Source organism: Dermacentor andersoni, chromosome 11 (assembly GCF_023375885.2).
Source record: "Dermacentor andersoni chromosome 11, qqDerAnde1_hic_scaffold, whole genome shotgun sequence".
NCBI lineage: Eukaryota > Metazoa > Arthropoda > Arachnida > Ixodida > Ixodidae > Dermacentor > Dermacentor andersoni.
The window spans coordinates 79,502,600-79,529,780 of record NC_092824.1 but is presented as its reverse complement, the minus strand read 5'-3'; the positions used below and the strand labels follow the sequence as shown (position 1 = coordinate 79,529,780).

Below are 27,181 nucleotides of genomic sequence, written 5' to 3'. Positions count from 1 at the left end.
TCAGTGGACGAGCCGTCCCATGTCACTCTGGAACCTTCTCTGTTCGTGCTCTCTTCGCCGATTTTCGGACACGAGCATTAACTTTCGAAGCATGCACTGCACTGCGTGGCCTCCGTGGTGGCAACGGGAACCTGCGATCTCAGAGTCCACGATTGGTGAGGCGAGCTTGCTTCCGACTTCCTCAGTGATGCGCACATTCGATAAGAGCGTGTGTACACGGAGGGCCTCCGTGGAAGCGCGACACTGCGCTCCGGCCTCACTCTACGAGACGGAAGGTCCGCGATGCCAAACGCAGAGTATAGTGGGCGTGGTCTTTACATACACGCACGCTATAGTGCGCATAATGCGTGCCGTATGTGGTTATAAACGACGACAAGGTACAAGCGGAAGAAGTCTGTGTGAAAGACGGAAGAGGAGGAGCGGCTCTGTTGAAGAAAGCTGTAGACAGAAAGAAATGAAATGAGAGGGATTGAAAACAACGCCTGTCGAGAAGCGTTAAAGGAAGAGGGCGGAAGGGGGAGGGAGGGGGAGGGGCGTGACCGGCGGGGTTTTGTGTAGTTTAGTGTGGGCTGTCGTGGTCGAATCTCCTGACAGATCGTTGACAGATATCGCAAAGTGGGAGCATTGTCGTCGAGCGAATGTTTTGATCTCTTGTCTAGCCGCCGAGGAGTATTGCACGGAGTTAATGCCTGCGGCTGTGTTCTGTGCCGAGGGGTCTCAGATCGTTGCGGCAGCGTCTCTTTCTTTCTTTCTTTCTTTCTTTCTTTCTTTCTTTCTTTCTTTCTTTCTGTCCAGTAGATTACTATGGAATGTGTTTTTTCCTTTTCTGACGCTCCATATGCCGCGTCGTAAAGCAATTATCGCCAGGTCATCGTGGCTGGCATAAAATAACACGTATGCTTTGAAAAGAAGGCGTGGCCTGTATTCGCTTTAACCCACTACTGGGTCGATCGATCGACTCATTCGTTCGTTCAATTTTATTTTCTCTTGTCAACATTCACGATATGCGAACACTTAGTTATCGGACCAATAGCCGGAGGGGGGGGGGGGAGGGGGGGCGGGGGCTGGTCGATGGCACTGTCTTGACATGGAACAGAACAGCTCTGTTCCTGCTACGGCAGGAAAGTGCGATTGAATACTTGTGGGGCATTCGCGCAGGAAAATCAGTTACTATTATAAAGGCATCGGCGAAAACAATTTGCACAATGTTGTGTTGAGATTAACAGTGAATAGAAAGGTATTTAATGCTCAGATTACAAAGAACAGCAGGCACGAGAAGCAGGACAAACAAATATTTATTCGTTTTAGTTGTGTATGCTTATTTATTTATTTATTTATTCATTTAATACACCGTTTCCTCCATTTCTTTAAGGAACAACCAACCCAGCAGTTTGAAGAACGTAGAGCTTAGTTCGCAAAGCTCTTAGCAAGTGTCGTTTACCATTGACCGGCTCCCTTCGCTAATGATATGTCTATCACGAAATGCTGGCATCTGTTCTTACGAATGATTCCAGCGTAAGGACATCTCAGCGAATAGTACGGGGGTGCTCACTTTCGTATGCTAGCTTTCTCTCTTCCGTTCCATCTAAATGGCAGGGTTCGTACCTTGAAATCCTTGAAAACCCCCTGAATTTGGAAAGAGATTGAAGGGTTTGTAAAACTACTTGAAAATAAATGTTCTCCTTGAATCCGTGAAAGCTTTGATTTGGGGGTGACTTTGGAACATCCAAAGTAACGCACTTCCCATAGAGCTATCACTGTTAAGCGGTTTTGCACGGTTAAGGGCTACTCAAGGGGGCAACTCGGTCTGTAACTTACAACCTTACACCCGTAAAGGGTTTAATTGCATGGACACTGTCTGTCGGGAAGCTATCCTATATATTTTCTTTTGGGAGTGTTGATAAACGATTACAATGTGGCGTGTCCATAGCCACCAAGGATACGCTTGTTTTAATCACCCGTTACCATCGTGGCACTAGACAAACATAGACACGCAAGCCGCGCCATATCATTTTGTCGTTCTGCTATTTGGTTCGCACCGCGCCTATAACGGCACTATTCTTGAGCCATATATAGGCTCTAGAAATGCCTGCCGGGAAGTAAGTTTCAGTCACGTGGCTTGCTTTATACCATCTTTGGCTGAAGTCGGACACCACTAACCATCGTGCCAGAAGGCGACTGACATCGTTACAATTGGAAAGTCAACTTAGAAAAGCGATCCGAAAAAGCCCGAAGGCGTGTGGTCAACTCTTAGCTGCGAAAAAAAAATTGCATCTAAGAAGGGAGTGTTCATTATATTCCAGTACACGTGTGCGACTAAGGTTCGTTCCCCCCCCCCCCCCCCCCTCTCCTTGATTTTTGGCCTCCGGCATATGTGAAGTCCATGTATGGTCCTTGAAAATTTGTCCTGTGTACTGTACGCGCCTTGTTGTTAGGAAAGAAAGAAGGAAGTATGTCTTCCTTCCTTCCTTCCTTCCTTCCTTCCTTCCTTCCTTCCTTCCTTCCTTCTTTCTTTCTTTCTTTCCTTCTTTCTTTCTTTCTTTCTCGTTGTCTTATTTCCGGCTCCGGTTACGCGCGTCCAACGCTATCGCGCGTACCGCAATAAATAGAGGGGATGTGTGCGCGAGTCACAACAAACATGGCCTCTATGAGCGTTTGTATGGTATATGCGCCACGACTGTGAGACGCCCCGAGCCGCGCGGTCGTTTACGGCGTCTCACCACTTCCGCAACCATTATTCCGGCGACTATTGCGGAGTACGAGCTCCGTTTCCGTCGTTTTGTCACGCGCCGGTGCTTCGCCGGCAAAAAGAAGAGTCCCCGGAAATATAATCTCGAATACACAGACAGAGACTAATATCGTCGCGTACTTGTTCAGCGTTCGCGGTGGTTAACGTTTTAACTCGAATCCGGCAGCGCCGCTGTTTTATAAAAGATCTGACGTTCCGTAATGAACCTCGCCGCTTCGACGTGATCGTGCGAGCGCTGCTGTTATTTGCGTGAGCTGAAAGAGAGCTTAAGTTGGTTAAGTACTCATTCGGTTGCTGACTGTCTGTCTAGTCCTTTTGATGTTTGAAAGTTTTAGGTTGTCCGTTAACTTATCGCACCGTTTCGGATATTGCCGTATATAGCCGCGGATGGCTGCAGTGGCAAAGCTGGCGGCAACATCTTGTGACACTTTGTTCAAGTTCAATGCATTTCAAACATTTTCGTTCTTTTTATTTTTTTGTGAGTGTTCTCGTCGTTTATCAAAGTACAGCATGTTAACGATTATGCCGCACTAACGCTTTAGACTAGCAGTTTAGTAGAATATACAGTAAACTCTCAGTTGTACGAACGTCGTTTTAACGAATATTTAAGAATAACTAACTTTTAGAAAATGCCGGCAGTTTTTCTCTGTAGTCACTGCAAAAAAATCTTTCGTTTCAACGAATTTCTCAATAGCGACTATTTCAGTTGAACGAACTCGATCAGTGGACCCGGGCTCATTTTTGAAATCAGTTAAACTAAGTTCGGCGCTCTGCAGCGCTGGCGTATCCGATGCCAGCCGCCCCCAAATCGCCCCTCCAGCTGCGGCTATGTGCAGTGTGTCAGTGAGTTGGTTACCTGTGCCGAACTATCGGATCTGGAAATTGTTTCCAGTGTACGTCCTGAAGAAGAGGCAGATTCAAATCCTGTAGTGCTAGCCGAGGCTGTAGGATGCCTTGGAAAGTTGCGACGACACTTCGTGTCTCAGCGACAAGCTGTGCCATAGAAAGTGCATAAAAACATAGACTCTCTGGACAGCTTTATTGCGCTTTGAGAACTACAGTGCAAATTAAAATTATATAATTTTTTTTTCAAAGTGAGATAGGCAGCAACGTACCTGTTACACACTTCGTATATATTGATGTACGTAACTCCATAAATTGCATTTCACGCTTTTGACTCGCATGTCTGCTGTGCCCTACACGCGGTTCCATATTCCAGTTAATATTCACTTCAGTGAACTTACAGTTAAGTGAACTATTTCCTTGGGTCCCTTTAAGTTCACTCAAATGGGAGTTCACTGTATATATGTGTTCCTGCATGGCTCTCACGCTGAACTCTGCGCCAGAGGATGCCGCTACTATAGCGCTATAGCTGCCTTACGCCCCTGCATGCGGCAACACGCTATTCCGCAAACGGCAATACGTTAACGGACTCGCTAAAGCTTCATGTCGTCGCGTGTTCTGGGTTAGCGGTAACGCTTAAACTCGACCCAGAGCCGCTTTGTCGAACCGGCGGATTTTTCCGTAATGAACCTCGCCGCTTCGACGTTCACGCAGGCAGGGTTGTCGGTTGCATAAGTTTAGGAAAAAGCCTGTAGATCGGTTCAGTACTCGTTCGGTCGCCGGCTGTTTGGGCAGGTCCCTTGACATTGCAGCTCGCGAAAGGCTCTTATAATCGCTGCCGATGTAGTCCCCGTCGTCGTTCTGTAAATTCGAAGCCGCGCTGGTTTTACGTATACGGCGTTACGGTATAGCCACACAGACGGTGCTTGTTAAGATCGTTGCCCCAGATGGGGGCTCGAATCGTTCTCTTCTGCGCCGACAAGTTCGCTAAGCAGGCACCCTGCCGCCTTCGTTTCAACTGTAATGGGTATGCTGCCGCCTCACGGAAAGAACTGCAGAGTCGTGCTGTAAACGAGGCCTAAGAAGCCATATACTGTATGCCTCAGGCGGTCAGGCGTAAACAGACCAGCGCAGGTTTCGTATAGTGCGGTTCTTGAAACGGCTGAAAACCCTTGAATGTTAACCTAGACTTTTTGTTTTGTTTTTTCGAGGTTTCGAAAGACCAAGTTTCACGGATTGCTTGTAAGAATGCTTGAATTTTGGTTTCGGCTGAACTGATCGTCGACTTTGTGCGTTTGACTACGATATCTTTTTGTTTTGTTCTAAAGTCCAGGCTGCAAACGCGAGGACGCCTTCAGGTCCTTTTCGACTTGTTCATCTCGAATTTCTGCTGACAGTATAGTATACATTGCACGCAACTCGCTGTAGTGGCTATGGCGTTGCGCTGCTAAGTCCGAGGTCGCGGGTTCAAATTCCTGTCGCTACGGCCGCATTTCGATGGGGGGGGGGGGGGGGGGGAGTCCAAATGCGAAAACGCCCGTGCACCGTTCATTTGGTGCACGAACACCGCGTGGTCAAAATGTAATCCGGAGTTCCCCACTATGCGGCGTGCGTGCCTCCTAACCATAACGTGACTTTGGTTCGTAAGACCCAAGAACTTAATTTAATGCATAGCACGGGCACCGAAAGCAGATCGCTTAGCATGTTTACCGTGCTACCGATAGGTCGGTGTATAGTGCTGTCTGTTAACAGAAAATGATAAAATAAACGCAACATAAGTTAAATTTAAACACATGAACCTAAGTCTTGCGTGTCTTATATATTTTATCTATAGGTATGTTGCGGCATGTATACGAGGTCGAAGTACCTCTTGTCGAAGTAGCTCGCGGGTTTTGCTATGATTTTCCTTTTTTTTTCTCTCTCTCTAAGAAAAGGTGTCGTTGTTATCATAAGCGTGCTATCACGAGTGCGAGATTTTTCGCGTTTTTAGGTTCACCCCCTTCCATCAAGCTGTACTGATGGAAATCGACATAAATTACCGCGATGCATATCCTCCGTGCGCGAACCGACGCTGACGGCTTATTAATAGCGACGACGCCCCAGACACGCCGCTATCTGCGGTGGGACAGGAATTTGGGTCACGGCGAAAAAAAAATAAGAAAGTGAACAAAAAGAAAAATTGAATAACGCGGCAACCGCACTTATACTAAGCTGGAAGGGGGAAAGAAAAAAAAAACACGACGTGCTCCTTTTTGACCTCCTCTCTTGTTTTCTTTCCTTATTGTCTCGTGTCTCCACGCTCGGCTAGTCCGCTATTCGCTTACAAAAGCGCCCACTAGATACATGGTCGTGTTACGGATCGTTTACGTAATTTACGCGCGAACCGACGCCCCCTGGTGTGAACAACGATAACCGCGTGCGTATGTGTGTGTGGTCGTGTTGCTATAATAGTACGTGCGTTCGTTCTCGCTCCGCTGGAGCGGTGGAGCTTTTTTTTTTTTCCAGGCGAGGCGGATGCGTATAAAATAATGCCCCGTTTGAGACGAGATATATATATATGCATGGCGCGCAGTCGACCTGGCTCTACGTCAAAAGAGGAAAGAAAGAAAGATAGCCAAGAATTTGACGTGTCCTCTGGCCATGGGAAGAGCGTAGTTGAAAGAAACGCGAGGTCGACCACAGAATGTTACGGAACGCTGAATTAGCAAGAAAAAAAAAAAAACGAATATCGAATTTCCGCTGTGCGATCGCACGTAGTACGCTGAGCCTTCGCACATTCGAACGGTTTCACTGTGTACTAGTTCTTGCTTAAATCGCTTAAATTAAAATTCAAGGGTAACTAAATTAAGGGGTTTTACGTGCCAGAACCACGATCTGAATATAGCACGCCGTAGTTGGGGTGGGGTATGGGGGGGGGGGGGGGCGGCTATCCGGATTAATTTTGGTCCCCTGGGGTTCCTTCTATAGCGCGTACGTAATTCAAAGTATACACGAGCGTGTTCTTTTTCTTGCCTGTCGCCCCCATCGAAACGCGGCCGCTGGGATCGAACCCGCGACATCGCGAGCTCAGCGGCGCAACGACATGGTCGCCGAACTACGCCGACGGATCGCAATCCGTAAATTAGAAGCGTCGTTCCTTAACGGAGCAGAAGTTCACAGTTGCCGTCAAACCCGCGGTGTCTCATAAAGTTTTCTGGCCGACTGTATGCATGCATGCACTTGCTGCGTCACTGTCTTGTGCGTTAGATAGAGCGCGTTATGGCTGTCGCGTGTGCGTGCGTGCGTGTGTGTGTGTATTTATTATATGTACAGACGTCCTTACGATCGCGAAAAACGGGGATGCGTGAAAAACGGTACGGGAGACGCGGTTGCTTTCTTTTGCGGGTCTTTAGAAGAAGAGCAAAGCGGACACGCGTATAGAGGACGACGCATCGGAATACGGTGTCGGACTGAACGTGCTTCGAAATCCCGCGTCACGGCTCGGCGGAGAGGACGTCTGTGCGTCCCGCCGGATATCCGGCGGAAAAAAGGGGCCGAAATATTTGCCGCCGCCCCCCTCTGTCTTTCCGCGCCGTGTCTCGTTGACGGACGGCTTTACACACGTCTCGTTTCCACGGCCTGTCACTTTTTCGTCGTCGGCTCCGTCCGCGTCACAGCCCCCGCTCCGCGAACGGCCGCTCGATGTGCGCGAGCTCTCTTTCGATCAGCCGTATACGCGGACGTATTGCAGGCGTTACAAACCGTACTGAAGGTTGACGAAAAGGGAAGTTGTCATTCACCAGAATGGTAGCACGAGCTGTACGCGTTAGAATAGATCACAGTGTTCCCTTTCGCGCGACTTCCCGTGCCACTCGTTAACGCTCCCGGAGTTTCACATACGCGAATACACGTGCACACGCGCACACATACACATGCGCGAATACCAAAGAAAGAGTGCGATAAGGTGACCGCCGCGGTAGCTTGATCGGTAAGGCACAGCAAGCGTAATGATGATGTGGATCCTTGTCCCACCTGCAGCAAGTCTTCTATTCATCCGCTCGCGTTCTTCGCGAGATGTCGCTACCAGCGCTGCCATGCTGCCGTGCACGGCTCCGATAACCCCGTATTCCGTAAACGGTAACACGTTTACGGACAAAGTGTAGTCCTATAACTAATATACACGCCGGCCCGGACTTGGATCCGTTAACCGCATTAAAGTGCATTCCTCCTCCTGTTGTACACATCCGCGCTGTTCGGCCCAGACACTGGCGAAGACGTCAGTAAGCTCTAGAATAGCAGCTTGGGATTGTTGGGTTTCCATCCTGGTGTTAGCAGCGCAAAACGTAGACAGGACGTCCGTCTACGTTTGTATCGTCTACATTTTGCGCTGTTGACACCAGTAAGCGCTAGACCTGCCGCGGTTCCTTAGTGGCTGTGGTGTTGGGCTGCTAAGCACGAGGTCGCGGGATGGAATCCCGGCCACGGCGGCCGCATTTCAATGGGTGGCAAATGCGAAAACATCCGTGTTCATAGATTTAGGTGCACCCTAGGTGGTCCAAATTTCCGGATCCTCTATTCGGGCAACGACCACTGGCCCTTTGGTCGTCCCAGACGTGATCAACGCAGATCACCAGCTATGGAATGCCACTTTGGTGTCACGGTGCTTCACTGCACACAGCCACCCCTTCCTTCCTCTTCTCTCTATCCCCCTTTGCCTCACCCCCAGTTGAGGGTAGCAAACCGGACGCTCGTCTGGTTGACCTCTCTGCCTTCTCCTTGCTCTCTCTCTCTCTCTCTCTTGCTACGGCGTGCCTCATAAGATCATGGTTTTGGCACGTAAAACCACATAATTTTTAGTAAGCTCTCTAGCGCGCCAGTGGAGCGAAGCTCTCCTCCACTGAAACTAGAAGGATGGCCGGTTCTGCGCGTCGACTTGGTTTATCCGGGCCTGGTGGTGGTTGTCTTCGACCTCTGCCTGTTCTTTCTCTCTCTCCTTTCTTTGAATTGGGCCATAAGACCGCCGTCGTCGTACATGCAAGGCAGGCGGGAGCGGGCCGGCGTCCGCGCTCGCTCTTTTTTACGGTCGTGCCCGACGTGCATGCACGCTCCGCCAGGGCGGCGCGCAGGTCGCTTGTCCTGAGCCCGGGCACGGAATGGAAGAATGAATGCACGTGCGGTGCAGACCGGAGGCAGCGTCACTCGCTTGCTCGGTCGGCCGCCCGCCCGGCCGCCTTGCACGCGCGTGCCTTCTTCGTTTACGGTTTCTTGTACGCTAAAAGCCACGGGTGCGCACGCTATCGAGCGAGAGGCGGCCGCCGGCTGTTGTTGCGGCGCCGCAGAGGTGATGTCTGGTGGTTGTTGTTGCGTTGTTTCCCTTTTCCGAAACTAGTAGATGGATGCGAGAGGCAACGAGAAAGGGGTGAATAACGTGACTGAGGGGCCTCGAATACCGGAAAGGAGCTAGCTGGCGGTGGAGATGGAAGAGAGAAGCTTTACGAGAAAAGGACACGAGGGCGGTGCGAGGTCGAGGTCTTTTCTGTCGCTTGAGCGACACATCGCGAGCGTGCGGGCAGATATAGGAAGCATGAGAAGGGCCGTCGCTCTTGGAGATAGGCCTGTCCCCAAAGAGCGCGTGCCTGCGTGTGGTAGGGGGTGGCGGGGAGGGGAGGGGGGGTGCAATAAAACAACCGGTCGAGCAGCCGGCCCGTCGTCGTCGTCGATGGAGCGGAAATCAATTTGTCTCTGGTCCTCCTACGTCCCGGAGAATCGTTCCTTACGCTGCATGGGGCTATTCAAAGAATACCCATGTACCTGGCTCTTGACTACTACTTTCGGGAGGAAAAAAAGAAGAGGAAGAAGACATATCAGGTTGATATGGATCGAGTGCGACCTATACGAGCCTATAAAAGACACGTAGAAGCGCTCCGCGACGGCTCGTTCTACTGTACGCTCTGTAAGCTTCGTGTGTATGTCGTTCGGGCCCATAAATCATGCCGCGTAGCAGACGGTCACTGCGTATTGCGCATATTTATTAAAGGCGTTCTCAGTTCATTCCCCGCCTTCGTAGTCGATCGATTATGAGATGAACGCGCAGGAAGAAGAAAGTTGTAATAGTATACTATTCGTTGAACGTATACCCTGTGTATATCATTGCCCATTCGGAAGCAGCGGGGAAGCGTGCCAAAATAAAAAAACAAAATGAGAATCAAGAAAGAAATAGAGGACGCTTAAGCTTCGCCTTTAAGAGTGCTACGCATTGGCATTCAAAGATCCCTGACTGCTTGTCACGCCTCCCGGCAAATGCAGCTTTCTTGCGGATGCGAGCGCCATCTGGCTGGTGTCGTTGCAAGGAGCCGAGCGGGCCGCGCCGCTCTATGAATGCTAGAAACGCTGGAAAATGGGGTTCGTGTTCGGGTTTTCACCCAACAGAATTATGTCTTCTGGTATATTCAAATTACAATCCGACGCTATCGTGTCCGTAGGTTGGGTTTTGGTCGTACGTTACGATTTTTCTGACGCATTATGCTTTGAGGAATTCAATTCGTTCGTTAACGCCTCTGCGCCACGCGGAGGGCCTGCGTAGTTGCGGTTCGGAAGGATTTTTCGCGTAGCGACGTTCGACGCCGACACCGGATTTCTTGCGACACGGCCCCCTTAGTAACTCCGACAGAAATAATCTCAGTATGACAGTTGACGTTAATGCAAATAGCATGGAAGCATGTAGCGACACGCCGTAATGCCACCGTCGAAGCGCGTCATGTGCGTGAGGCCTGTACTGCTGCAGCTGGGCTCCGATAGCTCTCCCGCTCTTCCCTCTGAACATGGCGCACCATCTAGCGGATGTATATCAGTACACTACGCGGAGCTCTGTTGTCCCTTTGACTCGCTAATGAACACTCTGTGCTTTACCCTAGCCACAGTGTCAAGATCGCCGGCTATAGCCAACATCAGACCTGGTGGAATTGCGTGTGCAAAGTCGACGGTAATGTCTTACGCAGTACTTGTAGGAAATGGATTCGAAGCTCTCTTCCACTGCGCGTGCGCACTTTTCTAATCAGTCCGATTCTTACGGTTCCCCCAGCTGAAACTTGTTTCAAACCCGTTGCATGCAGCTATACTTAGGGCTAGAATTAGGGCTACCTCGACCACCGGGACGTTCCGCGAGTTGTAGTGGTAGGGCCCAGCCCTCTCTCTCTCTGTCTAGAGGTTCCTCTTAACTTTTAAGCCCTGCATAACCTGTAAAGTCGTCTTTCGAGAAGCGTCTTGGTCAAACGCGGACACGTACCTGCGCAATATCGAAGCCACGGTGCTATGGCGTTGCGCTGCTGAACTAGAGGTCACTGGTTCGACCCTCCCGGCCGCGACTGCTTAAGTTGGAAGTGCAGAAAAACGCTCGTGCACTTACATTTAGATGCACGTTGAGAAACCCGGGTGGTCTAAATTAATCTGGAGTGCCCCCCCCCCCCCCCCCCCCCTACTACGGCGTGCCGCACTTTTGCACCTCAATCGGCGCAATTTTGCTTGAAATTATATTAATTTCGAATCCATGGTGGCTCGAAGCTTCGAAACGCGAGCGCGCCATCACCCGCCGTCGCGTTCCCTTCGGCGACGGGGTTAATTGATAGTTGTTGGCTTCCGCTTGTCTCCTCCGTACGGCGGCAGCACCGGCAAATAGCAGCCTCGCCGAACGACGTCGGAAACCAGCGTTTCCAACCCCCGCCGTTCGTGTATTCAGTACACGCGGCTCGTTTCACGGTCGCGCGCAATTGCGGTCGAAGAACGAGAACGGGCGAGAAGGCGAGGGAGGAGAGCGACGCAGCGAAGCGTGGCTTCGCAAACGCAACCGCGACGCCGTTGTACGTGTAGAGGCTCAACGGAGGTTTCAGAAAATGCAGAAAGCCGTAACGAGCAGAGGAGGAAGACAAGGAACCAGTTTCGGGAGCGTCGCGATGGCGATTCCTCGAAGACTGCCGTAAAGCTGTTTGATTATTTGCTTTCGTGTCCCACGCGCGCGCTCGTGTTTATATTTCTTTCAGTTTTGCTTTTCTCTCTGCTTTTGCACGTGCCGTTACGGCCCGGGATGAAGTCGCGCCAAAATCGGCGCAGTGTTTGCTGTAACAGCTTGGCTTCCGCTCTACTTAAATCCCCGTCTTGATTCTTTCTTGCATATTGTTTTTATTTTCTTTTTTCTTTCCACGTTCCGGTTCGTTCTATAGAACCGTGCGCTTCTCTAGCGCAGCTGGCTCACATTGGTACGATCGGAAGCCGAAATTGCTACGCCCACGTATTGGCAGAGCAAGCGGGTCTTCTTGCCAACCGCGTTGATCGGCTTCGTTGTGAGCGTCGAGGTCCCGCTTTCGTAGCAAAAATCGGTTTCACGGAACGAACGGCGCACATTAGTCACTATAGAAAAACAAGTTTTTTTCCCCTCTTTAATGACCTTACCGCACACTAGGGTGCCTCCATGCGTTCCCTCTCCCCCGCACGGAGCGGGGGAGGAGGAGCGCGTGGAGGCACCCTCAAGTAGAGTTATTGTGTGTGCCATATGGTAACTCTGGGAGGTATATTCAAGGAGGATGTGCTGTTCGTGAAGATATATTCCTCCTAGAAGTAGTTTCCAAATGGGCCTCGATTCGTTTCCATCGTGAGGGCCTCGATCGCTACATAGCTATAGAGAGCACAGGTCATGGCTCCATTCTTTTTTTTTTTTCTTAAGGGAGATAGGGGCGGGGGGGGGGGGGGGGGTTAATGATGTCACCCTACTGGTCCAATGTTTCGGTTGCAAATCACACAGTGACTAAAAGCTTGAAAAAGATTAACTCGATAAGCGATGCCGCTGCTTATCACGTCAGTAATTGGCTGCATTAGGAGGTATAATCTGAACTCGTTGCTGTGATGTGTTATCGAACGACTTCTGCTTATACTCGCAAGCCGGAGTCGACAACAGACGAGCTGACTGAGTGTCCGCCGCTATTGGCTTTCTGTCCTTGTGGTTGCGTTCCGTGCCCTTTGCGCAACGATTGTCTCTGCTGCCCCTCAGCCGTCTTTGGCCCCAGGGGCCGTGTTATTCTCGTCGTAGTTCAACTTGGGAAGCATAGCGTCCCATTGAACTACAAGCTTTCTTTGGTAGGGTTGCTTGCTTGTCCCGTTGGCGCGTGACAAACATGGTCAACCATCGAAGGAACCCACATGCCTGAAGTGGACGGGATCGGAATTAAGTATTTTGAAGACGCTTTGAGGAACTTGGACGGGCCAACCGTAATTTCTAAATTTGCTTGAAGTTCGATGTATAAAGCGGAGTTTCGATTTATCCGAGTTTCAATTAATTATTACTTTCGAAGGGATAGCGATTCGGTCTAAATGCTGGAACAAGGGTTGGTTTTGTTAAAACAGCCCACTTAAAAAAAGAAAGGACAGGTTCAGGCAAATATGAATGAACGATGAGGACATACACAGGCGGGCATTCAGCGCCCGTGTATGTCCTCATCATTCAGGTTTGAGTGAATCTGTTTTTTTGTTTTTCTTTTTCTAAGTGCGCTGCTTTACCAAAACCATGGGTCAGCAACTGACCCGCCGGTATCAATGATTTGTATAGGCAAGGCAAGGGAAAGGTCGCCCGATTTGGCCAGATTCTAGGCCAAAGTCTCGATAGAGGCCATATTGTAGTACAACCGGCACGGTGCAAATCTGCGCTTTATCTAGTTTCCGCTGATCTACTGCAGCACAGTGGAAGCTGACAACATAGACTTCGAAAGCGCGTGGGGGATGTCCTCTCAATACTCCCTCCCGATAAGGAGACAAATCTTCCGCGCTTGCGAAGAAGCTCACTCTCGACCGTCTTCCTCCGAAGATTAACTTGGGAGTCCCCGTGCTAACTATCGCGCTATCAGTACGCGCTTATCTATGCCAATGGCGGCAGTGTCTGCGCCATTTCCCTCTCGGTCAAGTTCGCCATCCGCGAGCTGCCCGCACCACTGTCCAAATACTTCGGTGCGGAACTCCCCGCAGGCGCGTGTTGAAACGAAGCTGGTCCGAGTCTTCAACGTTACAGTGTGGATTCTCGCGAGTCCTACAGCCAGCTAATTGAATAATGTACCGACGACCGTTATTTCTGAGAGGCACAGAGAGGGCGCCTCCGTTACTGCTGCGCCTGACAGCCCGTTGCAAGGTACGTGAGCGCAAAAGTATTGCACTGACAAGCGCGGTGTATATAACTCTTTTCCCGTGATCGTTGCTTGCGGAAGCATGCGCACGCTGATGTCTTCTAACTTGTCTCCGGTGTAGCTCGGTGGCAGCGGCGCGAGGTCGTGGGTTCGATTCACGATTGGGAGAGAATGCGTCCGTCTTTACGTAGGTTTAGATTGATGTCAGAGAAGAGTAGGTGGTCAAATGAATGCGGAGCCGTCTGTCGCGGCGTCTCTCGTTGGGTCACATGCTTCTTGCTTTCAGAAGTTCTGTCCCATCACTGTCAAGAGATGCCTTCGAACGAACTGTTCGGTTGGGAGAGCTTTTGATGTCAACATGGACCTGACAGTGTTAGCTAGAGTTTGAGTATGTATACGTTTGCGGAAAGGCGATATTCAACTTGGACTTGCTTGGACATTGTATGCTGTGCTAGTTGAGTGTTTTATGCCGATAATGGTTTTATTTGAACCGTGGGTGGTCTTCTCGGTGCCATCGTGTAGTTTTAATCTCTAGGGGGAAAAGAAAGAGGAAGCAGAGGAAGTGGGGTCCCGTTTTGAAAAGGGTTCCCGCTTTGCATAAGCGGGCTGTTGTGCGTTTTGACATTGTCCGCGTACTTTTCGTGGCACTCGTTGCTTGAGAACGAGTCACTCCTTTTACGCGTTTCGAAGCACGATTCAGCGCTGTACTTTGTGTGTGGAGAGAGCTTAGCGGGCAAACGCGAACGCGCTGCATCGAATACTGCGCAAATCACTCCTTCCATTTATCTTCTCTCGCCAGCTGCGTCCCATGCTTTTCTCCAATCGGTTGTTGTCCCTCATAAGTTTCTCCCACCCTACTGTTGTCGCACGTGCTGTGTTTCTTCGTGTTAGCGAAGCCCTTTTTCTAAGTGGAGGCAGATTTCATGTCTAAAAACTGAAATTTTCCTCCAGATGTAGACGTTTATCTTTGTTTATAATCAGTGAACAGTCTAGTTGGTTGAAAGTGCAACGCTTTTATGTCTTACAGGTCTACAGCTGTAGAACTCGTCGTCAGCCGCCATTGTGTAAATCCTGTACAAACGCTGTGGGTAAACGTTTTAACACTTTGTTGTGTGTGGCAAAAGAATTACTCTAAGGACAGGTCTTCTGCAGAAACGTACCTCATAACTCCTTCTGGTACGAAGACCTCGCTTCGCATGCTGATGAAACGTACCCGTTTCGCCATCTTTGTAACCGTGTTTTCGCACGACATGCAACACCCGATGAATGTCGTTAGGCACAAATATGAAATTTTAAAAGAAGTTAGTTTCTCTTTTTTTTTTTTTTTTGTCTCAGTGTAATTCGCAGTGTAATTCACGCGGGCTCGCATCGAATTCGTGCCGGGACGTCAGCGCGTCGTCGTCCTTAGCGCGCGCTGTTATTAAGCGAACTGTCGTGTCCGTTTACGACGAGCGCCGCCCAGACAGAACACAAGCTCACGCAAAATGAATAAGCAAAAAAAAATAATAATAGTATTAAAGCAAAAGCGGCGGTGAGTGCTGTCGGCGGCAAACGGAAACCCAGCACCCCACATCCGCGACGATGGAATGGCGACGATCCGGAGGTCGCGGACAGCCGCGGAGCTTCTCTTCCTTTTGTGCGTTCATTGTACTTTGCGCGCGCGTGCGTCTCTCTCTCTCTCTGGTTTCCGAGAGGCTGTTGATGCGGGCAACACTGGAATCGGGTTGCCTCTCACGTACCGGGGAGCGCACGGGGGCCGTTCTCTACCGAGCTGCCGCTCCCTCTCCCGCCCTCGTCCTTTCCCATCTCCTGAGAACCACCGGCGCGGCGACCGCCTCCTCGGCCTTGTGCCTACTCTTACGCAATTGGCCTCCGAGATCGGGTGGCGCGCGCTGTCCGATCTCGGAGGCAACGTGGACGCTGTAGAGTTTCCTGCTAGAATTACTTCGGCGAACTCTGGCGCTGCGATCGTTAAGCTACCGTGGGAGTGATGGGTGGTATGGTATGTGTGTCAGAGAAAACTAAATGCGCGGTTCGTTTAGATGAAGATAACGAAACTATACCCGCGGCGGCGGCGGCGCGCGCAGTGGCAGATGGCGTTCAGCTGCTGCGCGCGAGGTCGCAGCTCCGATTCCCGGCCGCATTTCTATACGGGGGCGGAGCGCAGAAACCCTCGTGTACTTAAACTTAAGGTGCACCTAAATGGGCCCCCTGGTGGGTCGAAATTAATTCCGAGGATTCCACTGCGACGTCTGCGCTGGCGCAGGTCCCTTGCCCGAGATCAGCGCGCGCCTTTTCCATCCAGTGTCACGTGGTGTCCATGGCGCGAGCCCTGCAATTTTGTCGTCGGCGCTCTCTGCTCAGCCGAGCTGCAGGTAGCCGGCAGGCGCCGGGCGGCTTTTTTGCGAGATGAAAAGAAGCCGAAAGCGGATCAACTGCGGCTAAAGATAAACGCGCGCGCTCCGCGGCCCCTGCATACGCAGTGCTCGCGCGCTTCGGTGCGCGCTCGAGCAGCGTGCGGCAAACTTGAGGCGGGTTTTCTCTCTTGTGCATGCTAGGTTTTCACCCTATATTAGCATCTAGCCCCCTCCCACCACCCACCCCTTTTGTTACTTATTATTTAAAGCAGACACTTGTCCCTTCCTCCCAAATGCCCAGACGAGCCTCCAGTATTACACTCTCTCATACAGCAGCGGGCTACTCTGCCCGTCCTGTTGTGCGGATCTGGCCGAATGCAAGACACAAAGCCGTTATGGTCGCCGTGAGTGTGTCGTTTTAACTTCTGGCCGCGACCTTTCGCGCATTCCTGCAGAGTCGGCTGCGGTCGTGCGCTAGGTGGCTTAGTTTTCTCTGAGGAAGACTGTATGCAAGTCGGGCTTTAAATTGTGTTGTCCCTTTCTCGAACATTTTTGCAGTCGTGCAAGCAGAGCGCTAACTATATGAAATGCTCCGGGAGCGTCGCCTGCCGTTTAGAACGGTTGTAGGCATTCTGTGTAATGAAAAATACGAAACTGCAGTACCGCGCTTGATATGCAAAGTCGGGTCGAGTCGAATCGTCGGACCTCTGAAACCGGTCGAATGGCTCATGTGAGCGCTGGCGTGTCGCACCGAAGCAGCGCCTCGACCGAGCGATTGTCGGAATTCGGTCAACCTAAAGCAACTCCCCCCCCCCCCCCTTCCCGTCCACGCGCCAGCGCCTTGGAGAAAACGGGTATGGCGAGGCTTTAGGTCAACCCGCTTGGCAAGATGCATGCAAGCATGGCCGGCTCGGCATGGATCGGCTCGACTTCTGACTCTACCCGCTCCCGTCGAGCTCACGTGTACGATGCAAATTATTTCTTCTTCGTGGTGGTCGCAATTGCGACATTTTATTACATTTCAGTGGGAGGAAGGGTATGAAACTGCTAGAAAAAAAAAGTTCAGTGCCATTTCACTCTGGGAATGTGGACGACCAGCGAAGCTGTGCATGTAGGCTCCTCAATGGCGAACTGCCCATTGCCGTATCTCAAACGCCGTATGCACATAAATGGAAGGCGAGGCGTGACTATAGTCGCTCCTCCACGATGTTGAGCCTCAAAAGATGATGAGGCACCGGGGGGGTATACACATCCATGTATTGTTGCAAAACGCGCCACGGCACCTTTTACTAACGAATCCCGGCACCTAGAACAGACACGCACCCGAACTGGTAGCCTGAAACTTACAACTCGCTAGCTTCGTTTACATGAACTTCGTTTACCTAACCCCTTGCAGGAAGGTTCACTTGAACTCTCTTCGTTCGCCTGAGTCGGCCACCTCTTTACGGCGTTCACGTAAACGTAGCTACCGATCTGGTTCCGGTGTATACTCTTGATCCCCACAGCGCGTGCAGCCGGTTCCAAGACTTCCGGGCGCGCGCAATGCTGGCTCATGTAACCGACGCCTTAAACCGGGATGACGAAGTCTCGCGAGGTTCTTCGTGCCAAGTTTCCTTCTGTGGCTCGCATTTTCTTTCTCGTACTGCCCTTGCGCGTGTCAACGACCCCGAGTCCCCTCTCGCTCGCAACACCGTAGTATATAAAGGTGCGCTGGCGCGACACTCATACACGTCGACTCCGACGGTCTCTCTCTCTCTCTCTCTCTCTCTCTCTGTCTCTCTCTCTCTGCAGAGAGCGCCGCTTTTACTTAGTCGCCCGCAGCAATTTCGGAGTCCTCCCGGGGCCGTTGAAGTCTCTCTCGACGCACAGCTTGCGGCTTCTCTCTCGCGCACGCCATCCCGTTTTCCGCGCCGTGTGACGACAGCCCGATGGGTTGCCCACCGCCGACATGGAAACACGCACGCACAAGCGCTTGTTTATTGCGTGACGGCGACGGCTTCGACCCTCCGTGGCGGAAGTGGTCCCTTCTGCCTCACCTCCTGTCAACACCGTCGCCGGCGCGGCGCGTTGAACGTCCGGCCAAACGGTTTTTTTTTTTTCTTGGCTGTTTCCAGATTGACATATTGCTTCGTCTGCTTCCTTTGTAATCGTTTTTTTGTTATTATATCTCGCTCATTGTCACTTCCTTGGATATATAAGTAACCACGGAGAGGCGCGCACTGACGTCACCGCTCCTCTTCTGGGGATAGAGAAAGAGAGAGAAAGGGCGGAAGGCGATGAATGATCGATAGCGCCGCCGATTTGACGCGACCGAGAAGCTTCTGCGACAAGCCGCGCCGCCGCGGGAGGTAGAACCGCGTTTTCGTTAATTGCGTGCAGCATTGGCTGTGTTGCGGGGGGCGTGGCACGGGCAGCTTTGAGGCGCTTATTCTCTCACGCGCCGTCATATAGGGCCAACTTAAGGTGTCTTGAAAGAGCCGTAGGCGTGGGATCTTGACTCATTCCTTTTTTTTTTTCCTGTTCCGAGTGCCGTTGAAATAGGAAAAGGAAACGAAGCCGAGAACTATAGCACTTTGCCTTTGAATGAGGTCTTCGAGGCTCTGCGCAGGTTCGCATATACACATTATGCACACAACTAGAGATCGTCTCAGCCACCGAGACTAGCTGTATAGGAACAGTGATTGTGTATATTTACGACGGAAGTTAGTTTGTGTAACCGTTCTCTCTTGGGCGGGAGTATATCTGGCATTATTTTGTTGCCCACTTACGGCCGTTGCGCGAAAGTGCGCCATCTTTGCGACCCCGCAGCGGCGGTCTGCACTTGCATGGCTGGTAACGCGGGTACGGGTCCTGGAAAGCGTTTTTGTCATTTCGAAAATAATTTGCACGCGGGAATCTTCAGGGTTGCACGGTGTCTGTAACGTAGCGTGTGGCCTATGTATCCTCGCCTCCATGTGTCCCGATAAGACAAGAATGCCTAATAGTGGTTGCGAGCTCATAGTCTGTTGCACTCCTGCTCAAAACTCCGAGCAACTGTATACGCAGGGTGTCTCTTAATTGACGCCGGCTGAGTAACGTGTCGTCTCAAAACGGGTAGTCGCTTAGAAAATGAATTACGTGCGTGTGTCTGAGAGAGAAAGAGAGGTATATATCGAAACGAAACGCAAAATATGTGTGAAATGGCTTGCCTCCCTGGGTGACAGCGAGTCCACTTGATCCTACATACGGCGTTCCGAACTCTCGTTAGTGGCCATCGATCTGGGAGAACCTGGGTATCGGGGCATTGCGGTGGTGGTCATGTGCCGTGTGATGACTCCTCGTTCAAGATCCACAAAAGAGCTTGCCGCAACGGGATCAAATTTGAATCGTCGTGTTCCGTTTGGTCACTCGGACACATGGGCGCACTGAATCAACGCAACGAGGTATCCTGAAGATTTTGAACGTGTAAATCCTCTTTAATCGGGCAGTTAGAGAAGCTTTGGAATCTTGCCGCGATGCTCCTATTTCTACCAACATTAGGCGGACGGAAATTGGAGCTATATCTCCGGGACTGCTATTCTGGGCGCTCAAATTCCGCCATATTGTCGAAAGTTGCCACCTTGTCAGCGCTGATTGGCTCACGGGGCTGCTACGGTCTCTCTGATTGGCTCAAAACGCCAACGTGGCGGAATGTGACAGTATAGTGGAATTGCACTGTGCGGCTGGCGCGATAGTGCCGTATGATAGCTGCATCATCCTATAGCGCAGGCGATTGTAAGTTAGCCTTTTGTTGCTTTCTACTTTTCTTCCCCTTCATTTCGCGCTAGGGCGTTCGTGCTGACCAAATGCGCGAGAAGCGCGTTACTTACAGCCGTGCTTACTGATGCTCGAGTATCGGCGGCAACACTACTGGCAACAGTGCACCGAACTAACGATGAACCGTTGAACGAAGCCATGAAACTATTCGCCTGCTGTCTTGTTTCCTTTGCGCGGATGGGTCCCTGTCGCATATGTGGCGTGCGTTTCGGTCTCCCCAAACGAAACAACCGGCAAGGCTTGTCTAGTTCTCTTCGTTTTTATTTATTTATTGTTTGTACTCGCGACTTCTTTTGGTAGTGCTAAGTCTTTCTGCGGGTACGTTCTTTTTTCGTCCCTCTAGGGGAGTATGGCTTTGCCGCAACACTCCCTTGTTTTGTGCCGCGTCTCTCCGTTCGGAAGCACCGGCCGCGCGTTTCGTGATAATTTGTTTTTGTCCCGCTCTCTGTCTCCCCATATCGTTTTATGCCGTGCCTTCTGCGTCTGTCTTGTCGAGTACTGTCACTGCAACAGTTGTTCGATCGTCTCGGTTGTTTTACCTCTGTAATGCCCCTGTCATGCCGGGCCTGCTCGCGGTGTTGTCATCTTGCGAGTCTTGGTGCGCATTTCCGGCGCCCTGTTTTTCTTGACGCGACTTGCAAGCCGCGATGGTGTTTCTCTCTGTTGTCCTTGCGGACAAATTCGGTCCCGCCTGGTGTTCCCCCGGGGCTTGGCGTGGCCCGAATCTTTGCCTTTTCTGTCGCTAAGCCCCCTTTTGCATTGTTTTTTCTTGGCTAAGAACATGCGTCTGGACCGTGTCATTCTTTCTTTCTCCTTTGAATATTTTTCTAGCTTATCTTTTTTCTCCTCAATTCTGTTGAAATGTTAAAAAAGAATGTAAAAATTGGTTTTCCACCACGTTGGTCCCTGGATCAGTTCGTTTCCGTCGCTGCAGGCTGTTTCTGCAATGAACCGTCTGCACGAATACACTGTGCGTACGCGAGAAAAGCTGTTTTCCAAGCAAAAAATAAAATAAAATAATATTCTCGTCAGCAGGCTAGAGCAGCAAATTGTTCGTGTCTCAATGTCCTCGTTTTCATCACCTCCGAACCCTAGGGTTCCTCGATGTCCTCCTCGCCCGCCGCTCGGGAGAGGAGGACTCTTGGGCGAGGAGGATACGGAGTCCTCCTCGCCCGCCTCTCGATCTGGCGTGGAGGACATAGAGGCACCCTACCAAACCAACCGAATCCGCGCACAATCGCTCTACTCCGCGGAGGTAAATCTTTATTGAATGGTAACAATATGTTTCCTGTCGCCGTGGGCCGCGCTTAGAGGCAGGAATGTAGTCTGTGGGCCAGACTTTCTCGGTGCCGAATTGCGCGAATGCCTGGCAACGCCGCTGTTGCGCGGCTTCGTTTCTTGCACGGTATTGTGCAGCCTGCCGGCACTGGGGAATTCCTTTCCGCTACCGGTGCGCTCGGAGTTCACGTCAGTAACCACTACCCGTTCAGACACTTTGTTTTGCTAAGCTGCTAGCGACGAGTTTCTTTGTTTAGTAGGCTTTTGTTGGTACCTGCTGTGAGTGCCTTCGTTTCGGTTTTCTGTACGGTTGCATGAGTATTCGAAACTAACCAATTATTTCAAAACGACCTAATGTGAAACTCTGGTTATTGATTCTCCATCTGCTAAACAGTGTAGCAAATTATCGGAAGCAAGACAACAGTAATGGTTTCGATGCAGTGTGGGAACGAAATGGGTAATGGAAGCTTTGTTGTTTTTTTTTTTGGTTTTTTTTTTACAGTGGAAACATACATTAGAACCTGAAATTTTCCTGTGTAGTCTGTCATCCTTTTTTTCTTTTTTTTCCCAATGAATCGTGTCGAAACGGACATCTTTGCAGTTTTTCTCATTCCACAACTAATCTTTTTCTTTTTCACAACCATTTGTTTATGCAAAGCTACCCATTCAGCAGCCATTTTTCTTGAAATATGCTTCTTTGCAAGCAGGCTTTGAAGTTGTTGTGCTTCTATTAGTGCAGTTTCATTTTAATGACACTTAGTGATGGTGTTTAAATTTGATCCTTTGTTCCTGATAGTTTACCTGTCCTGTTTGCATTGCTCATATGAGCAGTGTACCGAATTATACTGTAATAGATATTCTTGCTGTAAATATATGTGTCTTGACTTGATTTTTCAGTTTTCGATTTATAGTTGGAAAAGTTGATATTCGTCCACTTCTAGTTTTTAGGCTTGCATGGACGACAGCGTGCGCTGACAGCCTCCGAACACATATTTTTGTAGGTGTTTATTGTACAGAATTTTTTAAAAAATGGCTGTGGCATAATTGTAGTCCTTGAGTGGGTTTACTTCAAGTGGCAGACATTGCTTGCAAGGGAAATGAAAATACATAATTGACTAATAAAAAGAATTCACTAATTAAATTATAATTATTTGTTTTATGCCACATATTGCAATTTACAAATTGTAGCCATTGAGTTCGCAAAGCATATTCACTTGGAACAAATTTGCAAGAAGATACCAGTTTCGAGGAATTCATATTCATTACGACAAAATACATGGGGGTTCCTTCTGCGCTTCAATTCATAAAACAGCGCATTCTTTTACCGTAAGCTTCATGGTGCATATCTCGAAACCTCATGCCATCCTTAGAATTTTTTCTAGGTGGATATGCCTTGCAAACTCACCAGATACAATTTGTTGATTACAAAATGTGCTGTAGAGTAATTAATGAAAAACCAAGTTAGTGAATTTTCATTAATTATTCAGTTATGTGTTTAGATACCTCATGCAAGTAGTGTCCACCTCTTTGAGTAATCCAGCTTAACAACTAGAATTATGCTGTATGCCACAGGCATTTTAAAAAAATTCCTTGTAGTCTTAAAAGAAACACTCAGTATTGTGGATTAATAAGGTGGACAGTTTTCTGGATACCATTGCATGTTCTGGTAGTGCAAATGGGAAGTGTAACGGTGATGCTGATGAATGCGAGAAAAATATATACATTTCTTTGGCTATGGCCTCTAGGACAAGAGACGTGCCGCTATGACAGTCTTGGAGGCCATGCCTCTTTGACTAGAGCATGCTTCTAGGTTCTAGAGCAGTAAGTTTCAGTGAAGTTCGATGGTTTGTTAACACGAACCATAGCTATAAGCTAAGTTTGTGGCAGGGAGGGCCAATTTACTTGTGTTTGTCTGTTTTGCAAATAGCTACTCACACAGTATTTGACACCTGTCTATGCCTTTGCCGTACATGTACGTTACACAAGTGTTAGGTTTGCATCATTTTCTTTTCCATTACACTCCTCAGAGATAGCAGTATTTCTAATGGCGCATGGTGTATTGAATATCAGACCGACCACTGTAGTTGCGCATAAAAAGTTTGTTTGATGTATTGTCAAGGCCTTTTGCTTTGTTTTCATTTCTGCTTTGCCTATGTGCATCCTGACCAGTTGCTCCAGCTTGGTCAGATTCCAGGTACAGTGGTAAAGTATGTTGCTGTAGTAACCATTCTATGCCTTAATCTGCAAACTCTTGTAATGCTGTCGTCTATCTCTAGCCAGCGCTTAGTGTTTGTGCTCCCTACAGATTTTTGTGCGGGCCAGTGAATGGATGCATTGAGCAGTGTCCTAACTTTGGCATTTCCTTTTTTGTCCTTTCATGGTGCAGGAGGCCCAGTTTGAGTTGCTCACAAGGCAGCTGGAAGCAGAGCGCCAGACGGTTGCCACACAACTCGAAAAAGTGAGCCCCGCATCACCTTCGTCTGCATTGATAGTTGCATTCCGTCGTGTGCATTACTGTGATGCTTGTATTACCATGAACGATGATACGAAGCAGGTGTCTGTATTCTCTTTTGGTAACTTTACATGCTGCCGCATTTGCCATGTGGTAACCATGCAGTTTTGTTGAGAAGAAGCATCACCATTTAATTTCATTTATTTTTTCCTTAAGGCCTCGAGGCATTGCATAGTCGAGGGGCTTCATTTCGTGTGACAATGCCAGAACAAATAACAGAACAGCAAAAATAGATAGAGTAAAACAATTGCAAGAAGGGCAAACTTGTGATGGTAGGGCTAAAAAAAAGAAAAGAAAATGTTTGTTAGAATAGGCGAGGAGTATGTTTTGGAACTTTAGGCAGGATGGTGAGTTAACATTTCCTGGAATTATTTATGGTCAGTAAATCGATTAGGGAAATGATCTGCTCATACACCAGCATAGTTATTTGGATGGTTGTACTGATATTTTGAATTGTACTTCATGTGACGAGATGGGAGACATCGAACGCCTTCTTTGGTTGTACCCACAATACCATTAGGAGAAAGATGTTCTTGAGAACCTCCAGTTGTGCCTGCAACAACTTGTGTTCCTAAAGGTCAGCTGTATAGCCTGCAAGGAAGCTTCACATATTCTTCTTGCATTTAAGAGAGACCTATTTGCTGTTGCAGTGACAATGTAAGAGATGCTCAGGTGGAGAAATTGTCAGCCTTGGTCTTGATGCTAAACATGTTTAACGTGTTGCCACGTTATAACCAACAGTGAGAGATGTATACCATGAATCGTGGCTTCAGAATAAAACAAACTGGGCCTGAGATATGAAGCTCAATGCAATAAGAATGCCAGAAAGAATGAAAAACTGTACAGGACATGACATCATACTCTCATCTGAACTCTTTTTAGAAGACAATGGCCTATATGTATGAGTAGGTGACAAAAAGCAACGAATTTGAAGAAACTAACGAGATATGGGCAGCAATACTTGGCAGATGTGGATACAAGTAATGTGATGGAACTCTATGATGTGTTGATTGAACACACGTGCTTTTGAAATACTGATACTCTTTGGATGATAAGCACTAAAGGGGGCACGAATGCATTCTTCATTAGGCCTTGTAATATGAAATGTTTCAGTAGTGACCTTTGTAATGCAATCTCTATGATGCATGATCTTCATGTTTTGCCAAACGACAGGAGGATCTTGTATATCACTGTCGTAGTTTCCAAGAAATAAGCATGGACAATCTGAGAGAGACATAATGAGATACATTATTTGTGTTTGTATAAGTGTGGGATTTTTTTAACATAACCCTGCAGAACTTAATTGTAAATGCTATTCAATGAAGTGTTTGGGCTGTCAAGTGTGTTGGGCTTGCTTCACATCTGTTGATGTTTATGTTAACCTTGTACATTTTGATTTACATGCTCCCACAATGTTATCAGCAAAACAAGGATAATGAAAAGTATAGCAACCTTTTCTTAATAAACAGCCATGCTGTGAACAGGTGTTTTCAACAATTTATAATTTTTTGTAATCAATTGTAGCATACAGGTTCAAAATGTTTTTGTTCAGCTGTAATGATAGGTGATTGTCGAATGCATAGCATATGCAAGTCATCCCTATTCGTAGCTTCACAATGACTGTGTTAACATAAATAATTTACAGCACCTGTATTTACAAACACTAAATATATTTCAGAGCAGACGTTCTTGAAGCAAGGTATAACATTGGAAAGGCCGACAACCAAATGATGTTGCATTGTTCTACAGTGTGTAGCTAGTATTTTAGCCTTTATAAACACGCTTATCAAAGCTTCTCACCAGTTATCTAAAAGCTCTGTCCCATTTTCATATAAGGTTGCTGTTGTTGGTGTTCCTTGTACTGTGCCCAATGACATATGCAGTGGTCTGTTTTTCATTTTATTTTATTTTTGGCTTGCTTTTAGGTCCGCCTTAATGGTATCTAAAGCTAACCATAGCAAAAAAATTGACTAATGCATGACATTCAAGTTTCAAAATAGTAGGATTACAGTATAAGAGGAGTGGCATCAGAACTAATAAGAAGTTACCTCACCAATAGGAAACAATATAGTTAAGGTTGACAGTGAGGTCTCTCCTGTGTCTATTGTAAAAAATGGTCTACCACAAGGCTCAATCCTAGGCCCACTCTTTATAATTTATATCAATGATCTTTGTAACATTCCAAACTCCCGTAAGCTAATCATTTACGCACATGATACTAACATATTTTTTACAGGTAGGTCACTCATACACCTTGAGGTTGAGGTAAATGACTAGCTACAAAAATTGGAGAAATGGCTACTTCAAGACAAGCTCATGCTTAACGTAGGTAAGAGTAAGTACATAGTTTTAAAGCCTATCAACAAGGCTGTGCGGAGCTGAGATTAACATCGGGTTTAGGAACCAGGATCTGCAGCAGGTTGAAACACAAAAATTTCTTGGAGCATGGTTCTAAGAAAATGTGTCCTGGAACACTCATGTCGACAGACTTAACATCACAACTCAGCAAGATTATCATGTGCATATTTAAATTAAATCCATTCATACCACTTCGGCTGAGAAAGAAAATATATCGCGCTCTTTTTTCACTCGCGCATGTCCTATAGCATGCTTGTATGGTGTACGAGTGAAAAGAACCTAAACAAATTAGAAGTTCTACAGAAAAAAATTGCTCCACCTATTTGAAAACTATTACAGTGACCTGAGGGAAATGTCTAGCAACCCTCTGTTTAAAAGAACACTGTATACTCAAAGCGAGACAAGTCTACAAATATAAACTAGTACTACTTCACATTCACAAAAGCAAGCTTAACTTTTCTCCAACACATGAAATTACGTTCAGATGTTCATTGCGTAAACAGCGACTTCAGGTACCTGCCACAAGGACAGGGTATGATAGAGCCCTGACTAAATATTGCATGCCTCTGCTTTTAAATCCTGTCGGTGAAAAAATAAATTTTTACCTCTCAATAACGAAATTCAAGCACCACATCAAAGAACTCTTTGTGGATAGGCTAATGTAGGCAGTCGATATTACTTTGTATGCGCTACTATTGACGTCTATTGGCTTATGCGTATACTCATGCAAATCATGTGTATAATGCTTTCAAATTCTTAGATCTTTTAGTTTGTAAGCCTAGTCTTCCTTTTTTTCTTTCTTTTATTACTTTTTTCTTTTCTTTTGTATGTATATGTCGCATACAGAGATGTTGTTGCCAGTATACTTTTGCGCATGTTTATGTATTTTTGCTGCTCCTTATATTGTATCATGTTGCACTGAATATCACTGTTTTCTAAATTTTCTTTTTGTGTTCTAATGTCACTTAAGGCATGTTACCTCATAGGGAAGTCCCATCAGGCCAAATGGCCTCTAGCTTCACTTCGTTTCTCTGTATGTATCTAAAGAAAATATACAGTTAATTCATTATAAAACCTATTTTCTTCCCGCTATCAAATTCATATTTCATTGCCTTCCTGCTGCTGTGGTATACTCAACTCTTCTCAT

General features: G+C 48.3%; 1 protein-coding gene across 7 annotated transcripts in view; it reads left to right on the top strand.

Annotated features, from left to right (window-relative positions):
* p120ctn (adherens junction protein p120) overlaps window positions 1-27,181 on the top strand; it is a 123,320-nt gene that overhangs the window by 49,903 nt on the left and 46,236 nt on the right. For all 7 annotated transcript variants that reach the window (XM_055064173.2, XM_055064174.2, XM_055064175.2 and 4 more), the window contains exon 3: window positions 23,551-23,622. In XM_055064173.2, the coding sequence (XP_054920148.2) occupies window positions 23,551-23,622 (72 nt within the window). The remainder of the gene's footprint in view (window positions 1-23,550; window positions 23,623-27,181) is intronic.